The following is a 16,362-nucleotide window of genomic DNA, read 5'->3' on the forward strand; positions in this document are numbered from 1 at the left end:
TCATGGTCCTCTTTTCCCTGGGAGTGGCCTTGGACCACTGCTGGAAATGTGATGTTCCTAGACCCTGTCTTCCAGTGCAAGGGAAGACAGGTAGATGGTATCTTTGGTCCTGAGAGATGATTCTGCCTGGGTAACAGCAGTGCTGGCGGCCCACTTCCTGCCAGATCTAGTTCTTATTCCAGCTTCCCTGATAAGTTGATCTTGGGAGTCCCTATACGTCAGGGAAAGTCTGCATTTTGCGACTTTAAACTCCTCCACAACTGAAGACAGGGGAAGCTGGAGCTGACCCGACCTTATGTAGAGCCCCGTAGATGTAAAGCTTGGGGGTATTCCCAACCATTTACGAAGATGCTTGTTGAACTTCCTCTCCAACCCTTCAACTGTTGTTATGGCCACTTCGTACACGGTGAGAAGCCACATACGTCTTTGGAGTAGGCCATGCTGGTAGATCCAGCACTTGTATTTCCCAGGCAGACCAGACTCGTCAATCTTTTTCAACCATTCTTCACCTTGATTTTCGGTGCTGGAGATGCTGTTCTTATCTGTCATGGAATCATCATACCACTTTCCAAGGCATTTAATAGGGTTCCCCTGGATGTTCGGGATTGTTTCCCCCTGAACAAGCAGCTTGAACTTTCCCGTTGTTTTTCCCTTTTGGATCACCAGACACCTTGATTTCTTGGGCTTGAAGATCATCTTTGCCCAAGTAGCCTTACGATCCAGTTACGCCAGGACCCATCTTGCCTGCACGTGAGTTGGTGTTATCACGGTAAGATCATCCATGAATGCCCTGATTGCTGGTTGTTGGCTTCCTGCTGCAGTCTTTGGTCCTCTTGACTTTATGATCGCTGCAGAGATGATCAGGTTCATTCCCATGACAAACAAGATGGGGGAGATGGTGCACCCTGTCACTATTCCTTTCTCCACTGGCTGCCATTTTGTTGTGAACATGGCTGCTTTGAATCGTAGCTTGATGTCTCCCAGGTAGCTGGTGATCATCCCCTGGATGTGATGTGGGATGTGGTAATGGTCCATAGCCACTTGGATCACGTTATGGGGAATTGACCCATATGCATTAGCAAAATCAAGCCAGACTACAGTTAGGTTGCCTTTCTTCTTCTTTGCTTCTTGGATAAGTTGGCTGAGGACCCCTGTATGCTCCAGGCACCCGGAGAACCCATCGATACCGCCCTTCTGAATAGAGGTGTCAATATATCCATTCCGGGTCATGAAGGAGCTCATTCTTTTGGCCAGCACTGAAAAGAAGATTTTCCCCTCCACACTGAGCAAGGAAATGGTTCGGAACAGGCTGATCTGTGTGGATCCCCGTTCTTTCGGCACAAAGCACCCTTCTGCCCTTCTCCAGCTTGTTGGTACGGTTCCTTTGGCCCATATCACTCGCATAAGCTTCCACAGCCTGTGTAGGAACTTAGGGCATTTCTTGTACACTTTGTAAGGTATACTATCTGTAAGGTATGCTGCTGGGACCTGGGTATATATATATATATATATATATATATATATATATATATATATATATATATATATATATATATATATATATATATATATATATATATATGTGTATATATATATATGTATATATATATATATATATATATATATATATATATACATATATATATATATATATATATATATATATATACATATACATATATATATATATATATATATATATATATATATATATATATTTCTATATATATATATATATATATATATATATATATATATATATACATATATATATATATATATATATATATATATATATATATATATATATATATATATATATATATATATACATATATATATATATATATATATATATACATATATACACATATATATATATATATATATATATATATATATATATATATGGGCTTCACGGTGGCAGAGGGGTTAGTGCATCTGCCTCACAATACGAAGGTCCTGAGTAGTCTTGGGTTCAATCCCGGGCTCGGGATCTTTCTGTGTGGAGTTTGCATGTCCTCCCCGTGACTGCGTGGGTTCCCTCCGGGTACTCCGGCTTCCTCCCACTTCCAAAGACATGCACCTGGGGATAAGTTGATTGGCAACACTAAATTGGCCCTAGTGTGTGGATGTGAGTGTGAATGTTGTCTGTCTATCTGTGTTGGCCCTGCGATGAGGTGGCGACTTGTCCAGGGTGTACCCCGCCTTCCGCCCGATTGTAGCTGAGATAGGCTCCAGCGCCCCCCGCGACCCCAAAGGGAATAAGCGGTAGAAAATGGATGGATGGATGGAGTTATTGACTATTTTTTTGTTTACATCATAATCTTGAATTCAGCATGAATGTTTATAGTGTGTTTTTTCTCATTTAAAACTGTTGAAATCAAGGAAATGACACTTCAAACAAGATATTTAGTTTTTTCCCCACATAGAACATCTTGTTTAGAGATCCTGCAACATCCCAAGGATGCTTAATTCAACAATTGTCAGTTGATAAAAGCTTGTTTTCATAATACAAATTTAAATTTCACTTCAAAATCCAGCTCATTTCTGAATATACAAATCTTTATTTAGGATGTCTTATGACGTAAAATTAATTAGCTGCATGGACAGATAATTTTACTAGTTTTTAGTATTTTTTTCCTAAAATCTAGATTTCTTTATCTTTTGTCAGCTTTTTTTTTGTAGTTTATAATTGTGATAAAAAAATTATATAACCAATTGATCTTAAAAAAAAGTATCAGTATTGGTACGGCCGATACTGCCCATAAAATACTGCCAACTAAATTATGCACATTACCATATTTTCTGGACTATAGAGCGCATCGGTATACAAGCCACACCCACTAAATTACAGGGAAAACAAATCATTTTAATTAATAAGCCGCACCGGACTATAAGTTGCAGATAGATGCATTGTGAAATTAGTTATTTACACAAATATATTTTGTAAATATTTATTTACCTACCTGAATTGTTTCCATGTAACATGGCAGTAAAACGGATGATCAAATAAAACAGAAGTCATCGTCATGAACCCACTGGCTGCGCAAGTTAGCTCTCCAATGTGACTCCACGGTGACGTTTTGGTAAATTTACTGAGGAATTTGTGAAACTGGAACAATACAAAAAGAATGCCATTGTAAGTTAATAATACTAACACATACACTCGTAAATGTGTTAGCATATTAAACTAATGTTAACTACGCTAGCTTGATTACGTTACGATAGCACGTACAAATATGCATTAAAACACTCCTACAGACATCACACATGGGACACTTCAGTAAGTAATAATTGTTTTAGTTATATTGTAAAACTTACAAAATGTTGTTTGGAGTGATAAATGAAGAAACCATACAAGTCGAAACGCTTTAGACGACTATAAAACAGAACAACACTTCTACTTCCGGTTGAAAGCACTAAATTAAAGGAATCTGCAAGCACCTGCTGTAAGCAAACTCGTCCAAAAGATGGCGCCATAGCACAAACAATGCCACACCTATTCAATGTGTCTGCTTGTTTTTTTTTTTTAATATATATATATATATATATATATATATATATATATATATATATATATATATATACATATATATATATATATATATATATACATATATATATATATTATATATATTGGCAACACTAAAATTGGCCCTAGTGTGTGAATGTGAGGGTGAATGTTGTCTGTCTATCTGAGTTGGCCCTGCGATGAGGTGGCGACTTGTCCAGGGTGTACCCCGCCTTCTGCCCGAATGCAGCTGAGATAGGCTCCAGCACGCCCTGCGCCCCCAAAAGGGACAAGCGGTAGACAATGGATGGATGGATGGATAGATGGATAGAATAAACATTCATAAATTAGCTGCACCGTTTTATAAGTGTAGAAAACGTACAAATATGCATGAAGACACTCCTACAGACATCACACATGGGACGCTTTAGTGAGTAAAAAAAAAATTGTTATATTGTAAAACCTACAAACGTTGCTTGGGCTGTTGAATGAAGATTCCATATGAGCAGAAATCGACAGTTTTACTTCCGGTTCAAAGCATTAAAACAAGAAGTACATTTTCAACCCGCAACACCTGTAGTAAACAAACTCGTCCAAAAGATGGCGCAGTAGCACACACAATAACACACCTTTTAATTGTATTTGCTTGTTTTTATTGTGTTTTTTTTTTTACTGTTTGCATTATGGTCGTCAGAGAAGACTAATTCATTAGTTAGCTGTACCGTTTTACAAGTCGCAGGGGTTCAAAGTTTAGGAAAAAAAAGTGGATTATCGTCCGGAAGTAGATTAATAATCCATCCATCCATCCATTTTCTACCGCGTGTCCCTTTTGGGGTCGCGGGGGGTGCTGGAGCCTATCTCAGATACTAGTTTTGAGTAAATATTACAACCGTAAGTAATGCATATAAAAATCAATACGCAGTATATGAAATACCTCTAGTTTTATTACAATTCAAATGCCAAAAAATATAGCGTGATATACAGTCAGTCTGGATTAGCTTTTGCCTGCATCGGTGAAGAATGCGAAGTGAAGACCTGATAAGTCTGAAAGAGGAAGCGATGATACAGTATTATCTGCTCACAGACGCGACCTGGTGGTTGTTCAAGCACACTGCAGCGCTTCTTGGATAAACGAACCGACCCCCACTCCTTAATGCTTCAGTCACACGCAGGATTCTCACAGGAATGAGGCAAAAATGCATCATATCTCCATCGCCGTAGGCTGCAACATAAATTGTGGTAAAGATTTTAAGCCGTATCGCCCATCTCTGATATCAGATTATACTTTTTTTCCCCAGATAGCTGGGTTTGATGCTCAGCATTATATTTATGACCTTCCAAAGACTCGGCACGTGTTTTCATGTTCTATATTACGTTTCCGCGCCCTGACAGATGGAGTAAGAGAGGGCGAGTGAGGAAGAGTTGCCATGATTAATGCGGAGGTCTCTGTACATCCAAGAATATCTTCCCATCGCCCTCCATCTTGGCTAATGGAAGCTGCCATGTGGCTCACTCATTACAGCCACTGTATGGGGTATTAATAATCATCATTCATTTTAGTTATATAGCGCTTTTAAAAGGCACTCAAAGACGCTTACACATAAAAAATTACAAAATAATAAATAAAAAATAAAAAAATCACACCGCTTCTACTTTTTCGTACTCATTTCTATCCTGTCACAGTTCTCACACAACGTTGAAGGAACTAGCGGGATATTTTTAAATAATGCGGGCTATTAACGGCCCGAAGCATATTCTAAAAATACTACTTATAAAAAATACATAAATAACACTAGAATTTGCAATTCTGGTAGGAATTGTGTATGCATGCCCTACGTGTGCGAGTGGCCCAACCGCCGATACGCGTGAGTGGAACTGAAATGCTTGAATATCCAGGGTGAGTGGAGTGTGTGGATGTTGGAACGGTTCGAATCGGTTGAGAAATGTGGGATATGGAGAGGTTTGTATATTGCCCATTCATTTTCAATGGGAGGGAAATTCCTGGTAATTCCGGGCAGTTAGGGAATTTTCAGAACCAGGAAATATGCTGGCTTGAATGTCCAGGGTGAGTGGAGTGTGTGGATGTTGGAACGGATCAAATCGAGTGAGAGATGTGGGATATGCAGTCATTTGTATGTTTCCTGTTCATTGTCAATGGGGAGAAAATTACCAGGAAACCGTGAATTTGGGGAAATGGACAACATGTTTTGCGTTTGATATATGTGAAGAACAGTGTGGGTGGATGGCTGAAAGGTAAAAAATGATGCAATATTTTGGAGAATTTTGGGCATTGTGGAACTATGATCATGTCAAATCACTTAAATGGGAATTTCCTGGAACTTTAAGGCAAAACAATAATTAACAAAAACGTAATACAACAATTGTCCTAGATGATATGAATGGGTGGGTGTTGAAATGTTTGGAATCGGTTGAAAAATGTCAACGTAGTAACAGTCTGAATTGAGAATGGGTATTTTGGAATTCCTGGAATTTGTAGGAAAAGAAAAATGGTAGTTTTGTTGTCCCAATTAAGAGGATTTTTTTGAAGGTGAGTAGTCAAATACACTTCGAAAAATGTGGACCGTGAAAACTTTCCAGGAAGAGGTGAAAATAGGGCTTTGGAACACCGGGAATTCTGGGAATTCCTGGAATGTTTTGAACTTGGAATTTGGAAGTTTGATTGTCCAAGGTGAGTGGAGTGTGTGGATATTGGAACGGTTCAAATCGGATGAGGGATGTGGGATATGCAATCGTTTGTATGTTTCCTATTCATTGTCAATGGGGAGAAAATTACCGGACAACCAGGAATTTGGGGAAATGGACAACATGTTTTGCGTTCGATATATGTGAAGAACAGTGTGAGTGGACGGCTCAAAGGTCGGAATCGGGTAAAAAATGATCCAACATTTTTAAGAATTTTGGGCATTGGAGAACTTTTTGATTGGTTGATTGGGAAGTTTATTGACATCTTAAAGAATTGAATCCATGTAAGGGTTTAAAAAGGCAAATGGATGGCACAAAAAGCCAAAAGGCTTGTTTCCATTGTGGTCCATTAAATATTCATCACATTTGATACATTCAATAATAAAAGATTTATAACCTGTAACATGTATATATAAAATTACTTTAAAAATGTGTTTATAAATTATGTAGATACACACAGTACACATGTCAGGTGATTTGAAAAACAATATATACAAAAAATGGGGGGGTATATACACTATGTACATGAACTATGATTATGTCCATTCATTTAAATGGTAATTTCTTGGAAATTTCAGGAAAAAACAAGATTTTTTTAAAACATAGGTAGTACAACAATTGTCCTAGATGATATGAATGGGTCAGTGTTGAAATGTTTGGAATCGGTTGAAAAATGTTGACGTAGTAACAGTTTGAATTGAGAATGAGTATTTCCAAATTCCTTGGAATTTAGGGAGAACCAGGAAATTTGGACGAAAAAGAAAAATGGAAATTTTGTTGTCTCAATTAGGAGGAATGTTTTTAAAGGTGAGTAGTCAAAAACGGTTCAAAAAGTGTGGATTGTCAAAACTTTCCAGTAAGAGGTGAAAATAGGGCTTTGGAAAACCGGAAATTCTGAGACTTCCTGGAATCTTTTGAACTTGGAAAATGGTAGTTTGATTGTCCAAGATGAGTGGTGTGTGTGGATGTTGGAGTGGTTCGAATCGAATGAGAGATGTGGGATATGCAGTCGTTGGTATGTTTCCCATTCATTGCCAATGCGGAGAAAATTACCAGAAAATCGGGAATTTGGGGAAATGGACAACATGTTTTGCGTTTAATATACGTGAAGAGTAGTGTGGGTGGACGGCTGAAAGGTCGGAATCGGATAAAAAATGATGCAACATTTTAGAAAATTTGGGGCATTGTAGAACAATAATAATGTCAATTCGTTTAAATGGGAATGTCCTGGAAATTTCGAGTTAAACAATATTTTTTGAGAACATAGGTAATACACCAATTGTCCTAGATGATATGAATGGGTGGGTGTCTAAATTGTTGGAATCGGTTGAAAAATGTTGATGTGGTAACAGTTTGAATTGAGAATGGGTATTTCCGAATTTCTTGGAATTTAGGGAGAACCAGGAAATGTGTACGAAAAGAAAAATGGAAATTTTGTTGTCTCAATTAAGAGGAATGTTTTGAAGGTGAGTAGTCAAAAACGGTTCAAAAAGTGTGGATTGTCAAAACTTTCCAGAAAAAGGTGAAAATAGGGCTTTGGAAAACCGGGAATTCTGGGACTTCATGGAATCTTTTGAATTTGGAAAATGGTAGTTTGATTGTCCAAGATGAGTGGAGTGTGTGGATGTTGGAGTGGTTCAAATAGAATGAGATATATGGGATATGCAGTAGTTTGTATGATTCCCATTCATTGCCAATGCGGAGAAAATTACCGGAAAACCGAGATTTTTGGGAAATGGACAACATGTTTTGCGTTCAATATATGTGAAAAACAGTGTGGGTGGATGGCTAAAGGTCGGAATTGGGTAAAAAATTATGCAACATTTTCGAAAATTTGGCGCATTGAAGAACTATAATAATGTCAATTCATATAAATAGGAATGTCCTGGAAATTTCGGGATTAACAATAATTTTTGAGAACATAGGTAATACACCAATTGTCCTAGATGATATGAATGGGTTGGTGTTGAAATTTTTGGAATCGGTTGAAAAATGTTGACGTAGTAACAGTTTGAATTGAGAATGGGTATTTCGGAATTCCTGGAATTTCTGGAGAACCGGGAATTTTTACTAAAAGAAACATTTCAGTTTTGTTGTCCCAATTAAGAGGAATGTTTTGAAGGTGAGTAGTCAAAAACGGTTCGAAAAATGTGGACCGTGAAAACTTTCCAGGAAGAGGTGAAAATAGGGCTTTGGAAAACCGTAAATTCTGGGAATTCCTGGAATTTTTTTAACTTGGAAAATTGTAGTTTGATTGTCCAAGGTGAGTGGAGTGTGTGGATGTTGTAACGGCTCAAATTGGATGAGAAATGTGGTATATGCAGTCGTTTGTGTTTCCTGTTCATTGTCAATGGGGAGAAAATTACTAGAAAACCGGGACTTCTGAGAAATGGACAACATGTTTTGCTTTCGAAATATGTGAAGAGTAGTGTGGGTGGACGCCTGAAAGGTCGGAATCGGGTAAAAAATGATGCAACATTTTGGATAATTTTGGGCATTCTAGAACTATGATTATGTCCATTCATTTAAATGGGAATTTCCTGGAAATTTCGGGGAAAAACAATATTTTTTTAAACATAGGTAATACACCAATTGTCCTAAATGATATGAATGGGTTGATGTTGGAATTTTTGGAATCGGTTGAAAAATGTTGACGTAGTAACAGTTTGAATTGAAAAGGGGTATTTCCGAATTCCTGGAATTTCGGGAGAACCGGGAATTTGTAGGAAAATAAAAATGGTACTTTTATTGTCCCAATTAAGAGGAATGTTTTGAAGGTGAGAAGTCAAAAACGGTTAAAAAATGTGGACTGTGAAAATTTTCCAGGAATAGGTGAAAATAGAGCTTTGGAAAATCGGGAATTCCTGGAATATTTTGAATTTAGAAAATGGTCCTTTGATTGTCCAAAGTGAGTGGAGTGTGTGGATGGTGGAACGGTTGAACCAGGTGAGAAATGTGGGAGTTGTGCAAGTTCAAAAAATGACCATGCATTTTTAATCGCAAAAATAACCCGGAAAACCAAAAATTCTGGGTAATCTGGGATTTTTTTTTTTTTTCAGGAGCTCACGATTCCTGATCGAGTTCAACGTTTTGTTATGTTGATTGGCCGTTTTTGATAATATCCACAAAGTTCAATGAGCAAGATGTTTGTTGACTGTTTTTTTCTGCACGATGACTAGGGAAGGTTGTTTGGATTGGGCCTTATAAGTACACAGTGTGCTGATTTTCTTGCAAGTATAATTAATGGTTGAGATATATTCATTGGCCACCAGATGGCAACAAAATGACCGCTGTCAGACTCCTGACTATTTGTATATTATTTATTTGTGTCCTTCAGGTACATGATGAACGTGACGTGGGAAGGCCGAGACTTGTCCTTCACGGAAGACGGGTACCAAGAACGTCCAAAGCTGGTGGTCATTGTTCTCAACAAGGAGCGAGAGTGGGAGAAGGTAGGACTCGTTTGCCTCCGACCGGATCGCCAGCACTGATATCGTAGTCCTCGTTGTATCAGTTTGAAGCCTTCTGAATGTTTCTAATTCCTCTGCATTCCTTCTGGCGCCATGTTTCACGTGTCCATGTTCTCCTCATCATGACTGTGTTTCTTGTATGAGCAGATGCCATCTGCAGCTATCGCCACCTTCAGAAAGCGCGAGGAAAAAAGGCCTCGGCAGCGTGTTTGATTGACAAGTAATCTCAGGGGATCTTTTGCAGGGGAAGCGAAACGCAGCGAAACGTCGGCAACCTCGCCGTTAGCGCTTAGCGACGCTTAAGCGGTCGATGCGCTCGTTTGCCGTCAGGATGTCTTGAGCTCGTTAAGGTGAGAGGTGCGCCGACGTGGAGGTCTTCAACGGGGAGTCTGTGCTCCCTCGGGGGTCTACACACGTCGTGACATTTATGGTGGATGACACATTTTTATATTCCTCTACAAATGTTCTACAAATGGCCACCCTACTTACTGTAAAACATGAAGAACTAACTGTCTTACTGTATTCATGCTCGCATTTAGGGTAGCTAGCGATTAGCACTTTAGGAGCGACCTAGCTATTGGTGGCCCCAACTGCCAGCTGACGATTAGCCCACAAGTTGACAGCTGGCAATCAGCATTCTAGTTGCTAGCTAGCGATTGGCACACTAGTTGCCAGCTAGCAATCAGCACAATAGCAGCCAGCTGCCAATTTGCATGCTAGTTACAAATGAGCAATTAGCACACTAGTCGTCAGCTCACAATTGGTATGCTATCTGCCAGTTAGCAATTAGAATGCTACCTGCCAGGTAGCAATTAGCACACTAGTTGACAGTTAGAAATTAGCACACTAGTTACCAGATAGCAATTAGCACACACATTGCCAGTTAGCAATTAGCACACTAGTTTCTAGCTAGCTATTAGCACACTCGTTGTTAGTTAGTAGTTAACACAATAGCCGCCAGCTGGCAATTTGCACGCTAGTACCAGTTAGAAATTAGCGTACTAGTTGTCAGCTAGCATTTAGCAGACTATTTGGCAGATAGCGATCAGCACACTAGTTGTAAATCAGTTATTAGCACAATAGCTGCCAGCTGGCAATATGCACGCTAGTTACCAGATAGCAATTAGCACACTCGTTGTCATCTCACAATTAGTATGCTATCTGCCAGCTGGCGATTAGCACACTAAATGCTAGTTAGAAATGATCACACTAATAGCCAGCTAGCAATTAGCACACTAGTTGCCTGTTAGCAATTAGCAAAACAGTTTTCAGCTAGTGATTAGTATGTAATATGCCGGCTAGCAATTAGCACACTAGTTGTTAGTTAGTAATTAGCACAATAGCTGCCGGCTGGCAATTTGCAAGCTAATTACCAGTTAGCAATTAGCGCACTAGTTGGCAGCTATCAATTAGCACACTAGTTGCCAGCTCGTGATTATTAAGCATCTGCCAGCTAGCAATCAGCACACTAATTGCCAGCTAGCAGTTAGCACACTAATTGTAAGTCAGTAATTAGCACTATAGCTGGCAATTGGCGCACTGGTGGCCACCTAGTGATTAGTACGCTATTTGCCAGCTATCAAATTGCGCACTGGTTTCCAGCTAGCAATTAGCACACTAGTTGCCACATAGCGTTCATTGTGCTAGAGGCTAGCTAACATTATCATGCTAGCTGCCCGGTAGCGATTGGCGCACTAATTGCCATTGGAAAATTAGCACGCTATTTGCCAGTTGGTGACTAACACACTTACTGCTTGCTAGCGGTCAGCACACTAGTTGCCAGCTAATGATTTGTGCGCTAGTTGCCAGCTAGCGATTGGCACACTATTTGCCATTTAGCAATTAAAACACTAATTGCCAGCTAGTGATTAGTGGCACTATCCTGTGATATTGTAATGCTTTAGTATTGCGTAACAACAAGGTAGGTTGCACTGTATATAATACATCACATTTAAGTTGTAAGTCATGGACATGAAATAAGTCCCATCATGCATCTTGTTACTTCCTGTATGTCTCACTGCTTCCTCCATGCCTTTAATGTTTCATATGAAGTACTTCACACTTCGAGGAAGAATGAAAACTCTTGAGACAAAAAGTTGCCTGAGGAAGATGAGGATGAACACAAATCAATAATCAATGGCCGTGTCTTCTTGAACTTGTAATTCTTCTCCTCTTTTCCCCTTGCGTTTTTTCACTAGTCCCTCTCATCCACCCTTCCTTTGTGCCTTCAGTCTTCTTCTTCTTCTTCTTGAATCACGTTTTATTTACTGCCATCCTTTTTTCTTCTTTCTCCACATTCCGTCCTTTTCTTTCCTTTTTGTGGATTTTTCTTCAATGTTTTGTGTTCAGTAAACCCAAGAAAAGACACTGAAAAGGCGTGTTATTGTTTGTGCCACGGCGCCATCTTTTTGGATGAGTTCGCCCGCTGCAGGTGTTGCGGGTTGAAAATGTACTTCCTGTTTTTGAACCGAAAGTCAAACCGTCCATAGCGTTTCTACTCAAATGGATTCTTCATGCATCACTCCAAGCAACATCTGTAAGTTTTACAATATAACTAAAACAATTCTTACTTACTAAACCGTCCCGTGTGTGACGTCTGTAGGAGTGTTTTCACGCATATTTGTACGTGCTACCGTACCGTAATGAAGCTGGCGTCGTTATCATTAGCTAATATGCTAACAAGTTTACGAGTGTCTGTGTTAGCATTATCCTTTTCGTATTGTTTCAGTTTCACAAATTCCTCAGTAAATTCACCAAAACGTCACTGTGGAGTTATTGAGTCTGTTTAGCTGATTGGAGAGCTAGCTTGCGCGGCTAGTGGGTCCATGACAAAGACTTCTGTTTTGTTTGATCAGCTGTTTTACTGCCGTGTTACGTGAAACAATTAAGGTATGTAAATAAATATTTACAAAATATTTCTGTGTAAATAACTCATTTCACAACATATATCTCTGCGGTTTATAATCCAGTGCGGCTTATATATGGGAAATAATTATTTTCTTCTCAAATTTAGTGGCCATGCATTATTATTTTGTATAATAATTATAATGAAACTTTAAGTTAGAAAAGCACTTTCTGGTTACCTAAAAATGTATTTTTAAAAATAGTTTCTTATAAAACCAATAACTAGATGAGGCAATTCCTTAAGGAATTGCGTGTGAATGCTCCAATGCTGACGTTGAACTGAAATCCTGGAATTTAAAAAAAATAATTGTTGAAGTAGAGCACACAATTCCTAAACAGGTTGAATATTTTGAAGCTGGAACAAGTTTGAACCAGATGAAAAATGTGGGAATTGTGGAACTTTGAAGATTGTCCCATTGATTTCAATGGGAATTTCCCCCAACATTGGGATTTCCGGGAAAAGCGGGAATTTTTTGGAAAATGGTAAAAAAAAACCTTGAATGTTCTGAATGAGTTGAAATGGTTGGTGTTGGAATTTTCTAATCGGTCGAGAAATATTGAAGTAGGAACATTTTTAATTGACAAATGGTATTACGGCATTCCTGGAATTTCGGGAAAACTAGGAATTTTTCCAGCTCAAAAAACAACTTAGTTTTTTGTCCTGATTAAGAGGAATGTTTTGATGATGGAACGGTTGAAGTGGATTGAAAAATGTGGAAGGAGTAGTCGCCAGAAAAAGGGTCAAAAAAGGGTTTGAAAAAACGGGAATTCTGGGACTTCCTGGAATTATATTTTAACCTGAAAAAATTATAGTTTGAATGTCCAGGATGAGTGGAATGTGTTGAAGGTGGAATGGTTTTAATCGGTTGAAAAATGTGGAAATGGTGGAAGTTTGAAAGATGCCAATTAATTTTGAATGGGGAAAAATGTCCCGGAAAACCTGGAATTCAGGGAAATCTGGGAATTTGTCAAGAGAAAGCCCGCAATTCCTGAATAGGAATAATAATAATAATAATATAATATATCTGTATAGACATAATATAATATATCTGTATATATATTATTCTGTACACATATTATGTATATATCCGTATATATGTTAGATTTTTTATCGCTATATTAGTCTATTTATACCTGCATTGTCCTTTCCATCCTTACACTTTCCATCATTGTAACTGAGCTACTGTGTTGAACAATTTCCCTTGTGGATCATTAAAGTTTGTCTAAGTCTAAGTCTAAGTCTAGACTGAACTGTTTAAAGTTGGAACGGTTTGAATCGGGTGAAAAATGTGGAAGGTAGAGCACGCCAAAATCTGGAGAAGAAGAAGTCGACAAAGATTAATAAATAGATGAATTTTGGTGTAGAAAAGCATATGTGTGAATGCTTTGGAGCATTCACACGATAATATAAATACAGATTTAATCGATAGTTGAAACTAATACATCGATTAAGAATCGGGATGAATAAGAGTTGCGATTCGAATGTTAGTCTTCAGCCGTAACTGGAGGTGTGCTCCTTTAACTGCTCACACATGTGCGTATTTTCTCCACTCACCCGTCCGTCCTTTTTAGTTCTCCGGTTTGCCGGACTGTGCACTTTCACACTGGCTTTAACAAGAGAAGAACCATAATTGGGTGCTGGCTCTCGCCGGTCTCGTCCTGGTGCGTCCTTCCCACCCTGCGCACCAGGACTCAAAGATAGAATTGAGCCGTGATCCACAGATAGAAATCCATAAAGAGCACACAAAATGATGGTTCTGTGCTGAAAATATGGCAGGTTTCCCTCGGGGGCCATAGGTGGAGCGGGCAGAGCAATGAGCGAGTGATGGAGGCAGAAAAGGAGAGCAAACGTGTTTGAGGAACAGGAAGTGAAAGATGAGACGACATGTTCCACAAAATATATGACAGGTAGTTAGATTGACGATTTATTCTATACGAAAGAGTAAAGCAATACCAGAGAGATCGAAACCGAAAGTTAACTTGTGTGTTGGACACACCTGCACATATGTCCACAATAGCTGCCAGCTGGCAATCTGAACTCTAGTTACCAATTAGCAATTAGCACACTAGTTGTCAGCTCACAACTAGTATGCTATCTGCCAGCTAGCAGTCATCACACTAGTTGACAGCTAGCAATTAGCACACTAATTGTTAGTTAGTAGTTAGCACAATATCTGCCTGTTGACAATTTTCCGGCTAGTTACCAGTTCGCAATTAGCGCACTAGTTGTCAGCTAGCATTTAGCACACCAGGTGCCATCTAGTGATTAGCACACTAGTTGCCAGCTAGCAATTAGCACACTAGTTGTCAGCTAGGGATTATCACACTATTTGACAGCTAGCGATTAGCACACTAGTTGTCAGCTAGGGATTATCACCCTATTTGACAGCTAGCGATTAGCACACTAGTTGCCAGTTATCAATTAGCAAACCAGTTGTCAGATGGTGATTAGTATGGCGATTAGTATCGTGATGAGCATACTAGTTTTTAGTCAGTAGTTAGCACAATAGCCGCCAGCTGGCAATTTGCACGCTAGTTACCAGTTATCAATTAGCACACTCATTGGCAGCTAGCATTTAGCACACGAGTTGCAGGATAGCGATTGTTATGCTATCTGCCAGCTAGCAATTATCACACTAGTTGACAGCTAGAAATTAGCACACTAGTTGCCAGTCAGCAATTAGCCAATTTTAAATAAAACAAAATATTTGTAACCAAAAAACTATCAGATTTTAATTTTTCTTTTTAAATGTAGTCTTAAAAAAAATTAAAAATTGCAACCAAAATAACCGTTTTTCACCCCAAAAATAACTAATACAGTTGTTAGTTTATGCAACACAAACCATTCAACCACATTTTAAGTGAATACCTCCGGCTTCCTCCCGCCTCCAAAAACATGCACCTGGGGATAGGCCCCTCCCACCTCCAAAGACATGCACCTGGGGATAGGTTGATTGGCAACACTAAATTGGCCCTAGTGTGTGAATGTGAGTGTGAATGTTGTCTGTCTATCTGTGTTGGCCCTGTGATGAGGTGGCGACTTGTCCAGGGTGTACGACGCCTTCCGCCCGAATGCAGCTGAGATAGTCTCCAGCACCCCCCGCGACCCCAAAAGGGACAAGCGGTAGAAAATGGATGGATGGATGGACCTTCATAATAACAATATTTTCTACAATAACAGCAATAAAAACAATTGCTTTATTGGAGACAGTGTCATTATTGCTGCTTCAAAAAATGGCACACACGCATGCAAAAACCTCCGACACGCATTTATAATCCAACCCTTTATTAACCAACACAATCTTCCTGGGTTGAAATGTTTCTCCCTGCTCCGATTTGTTTTCACACTTTTGCACACAAGAACGCACAAACGAGCGTGCACACACGAGCAGAGCGAGTGCAGGAGAGGGAGAGCTCGACATAATTTTGTCTGACAGAAGTGACAGATACTGTTTTATGACTGAACGCTTTTCTCCACGCTATTAGGGACTCATTCTCCCATCATGCAAATTGCCACCGCGTTTAATCTCCCAGCGAGAGGCGCGTACAGAAGGTGCACGGTGAAAAGTGTCGTGACCTCTTCTTTTCCCTATTCTTGCGTCCTTCCTGCTCTCTTGTTCACCCGTGGCTGAGGGTGCGTTTGTGGGGGTCCAACGAGGCGGAGGGTGCCGCCGAAGAGAAGGGGAAGTCAGGGAAATACGAAATGGCGGAGGAGATTCAATTATTTAATATGGAGGGAAATGTGTGTCTTTTTATGTAACCAACTCCAAA

At 39.3% G+C, this 16,362-nt stretch overlaps 1 protein-coding gene across 3 annotated transcripts in view; it reads left to right on the forward strand.

Annotated features, from left to right (window-relative positions):
• The window catches only part of grin2aa (glutamate receptor, ionotropic, N-methyl D-aspartate 2A, a), a 486,150-nt gene that overhangs the window by 312,883 nt on the left and 156,905 nt on the right, over positions 1-16,362 (forward strand). For all 3 annotated transcript variants that reach the window (XM_061981593.1, XM_061981594.1, XM_061981592.1), the window contains one exon: positions 9,555-9,669. In XM_061981593.1, coding sequence (XP_061837577.1) covers positions 9,555-9,669 — 115 coding nt within the window. The remainder of the gene's footprint in view (positions 1-9,554; positions 9,670-16,362) is intronic.

Source organism: Nerophis lumbriciformis, linkage group LG24 (assembly GCF_033978685.3).
Source record: "Nerophis lumbriciformis linkage group LG24, RoL_Nlum_v2.1, whole genome shotgun sequence".
NCBI lineage: Eukaryota > Metazoa > Chordata > Actinopteri > Syngnathiformes > Syngnathidae > Nerophis > Nerophis lumbriciformis.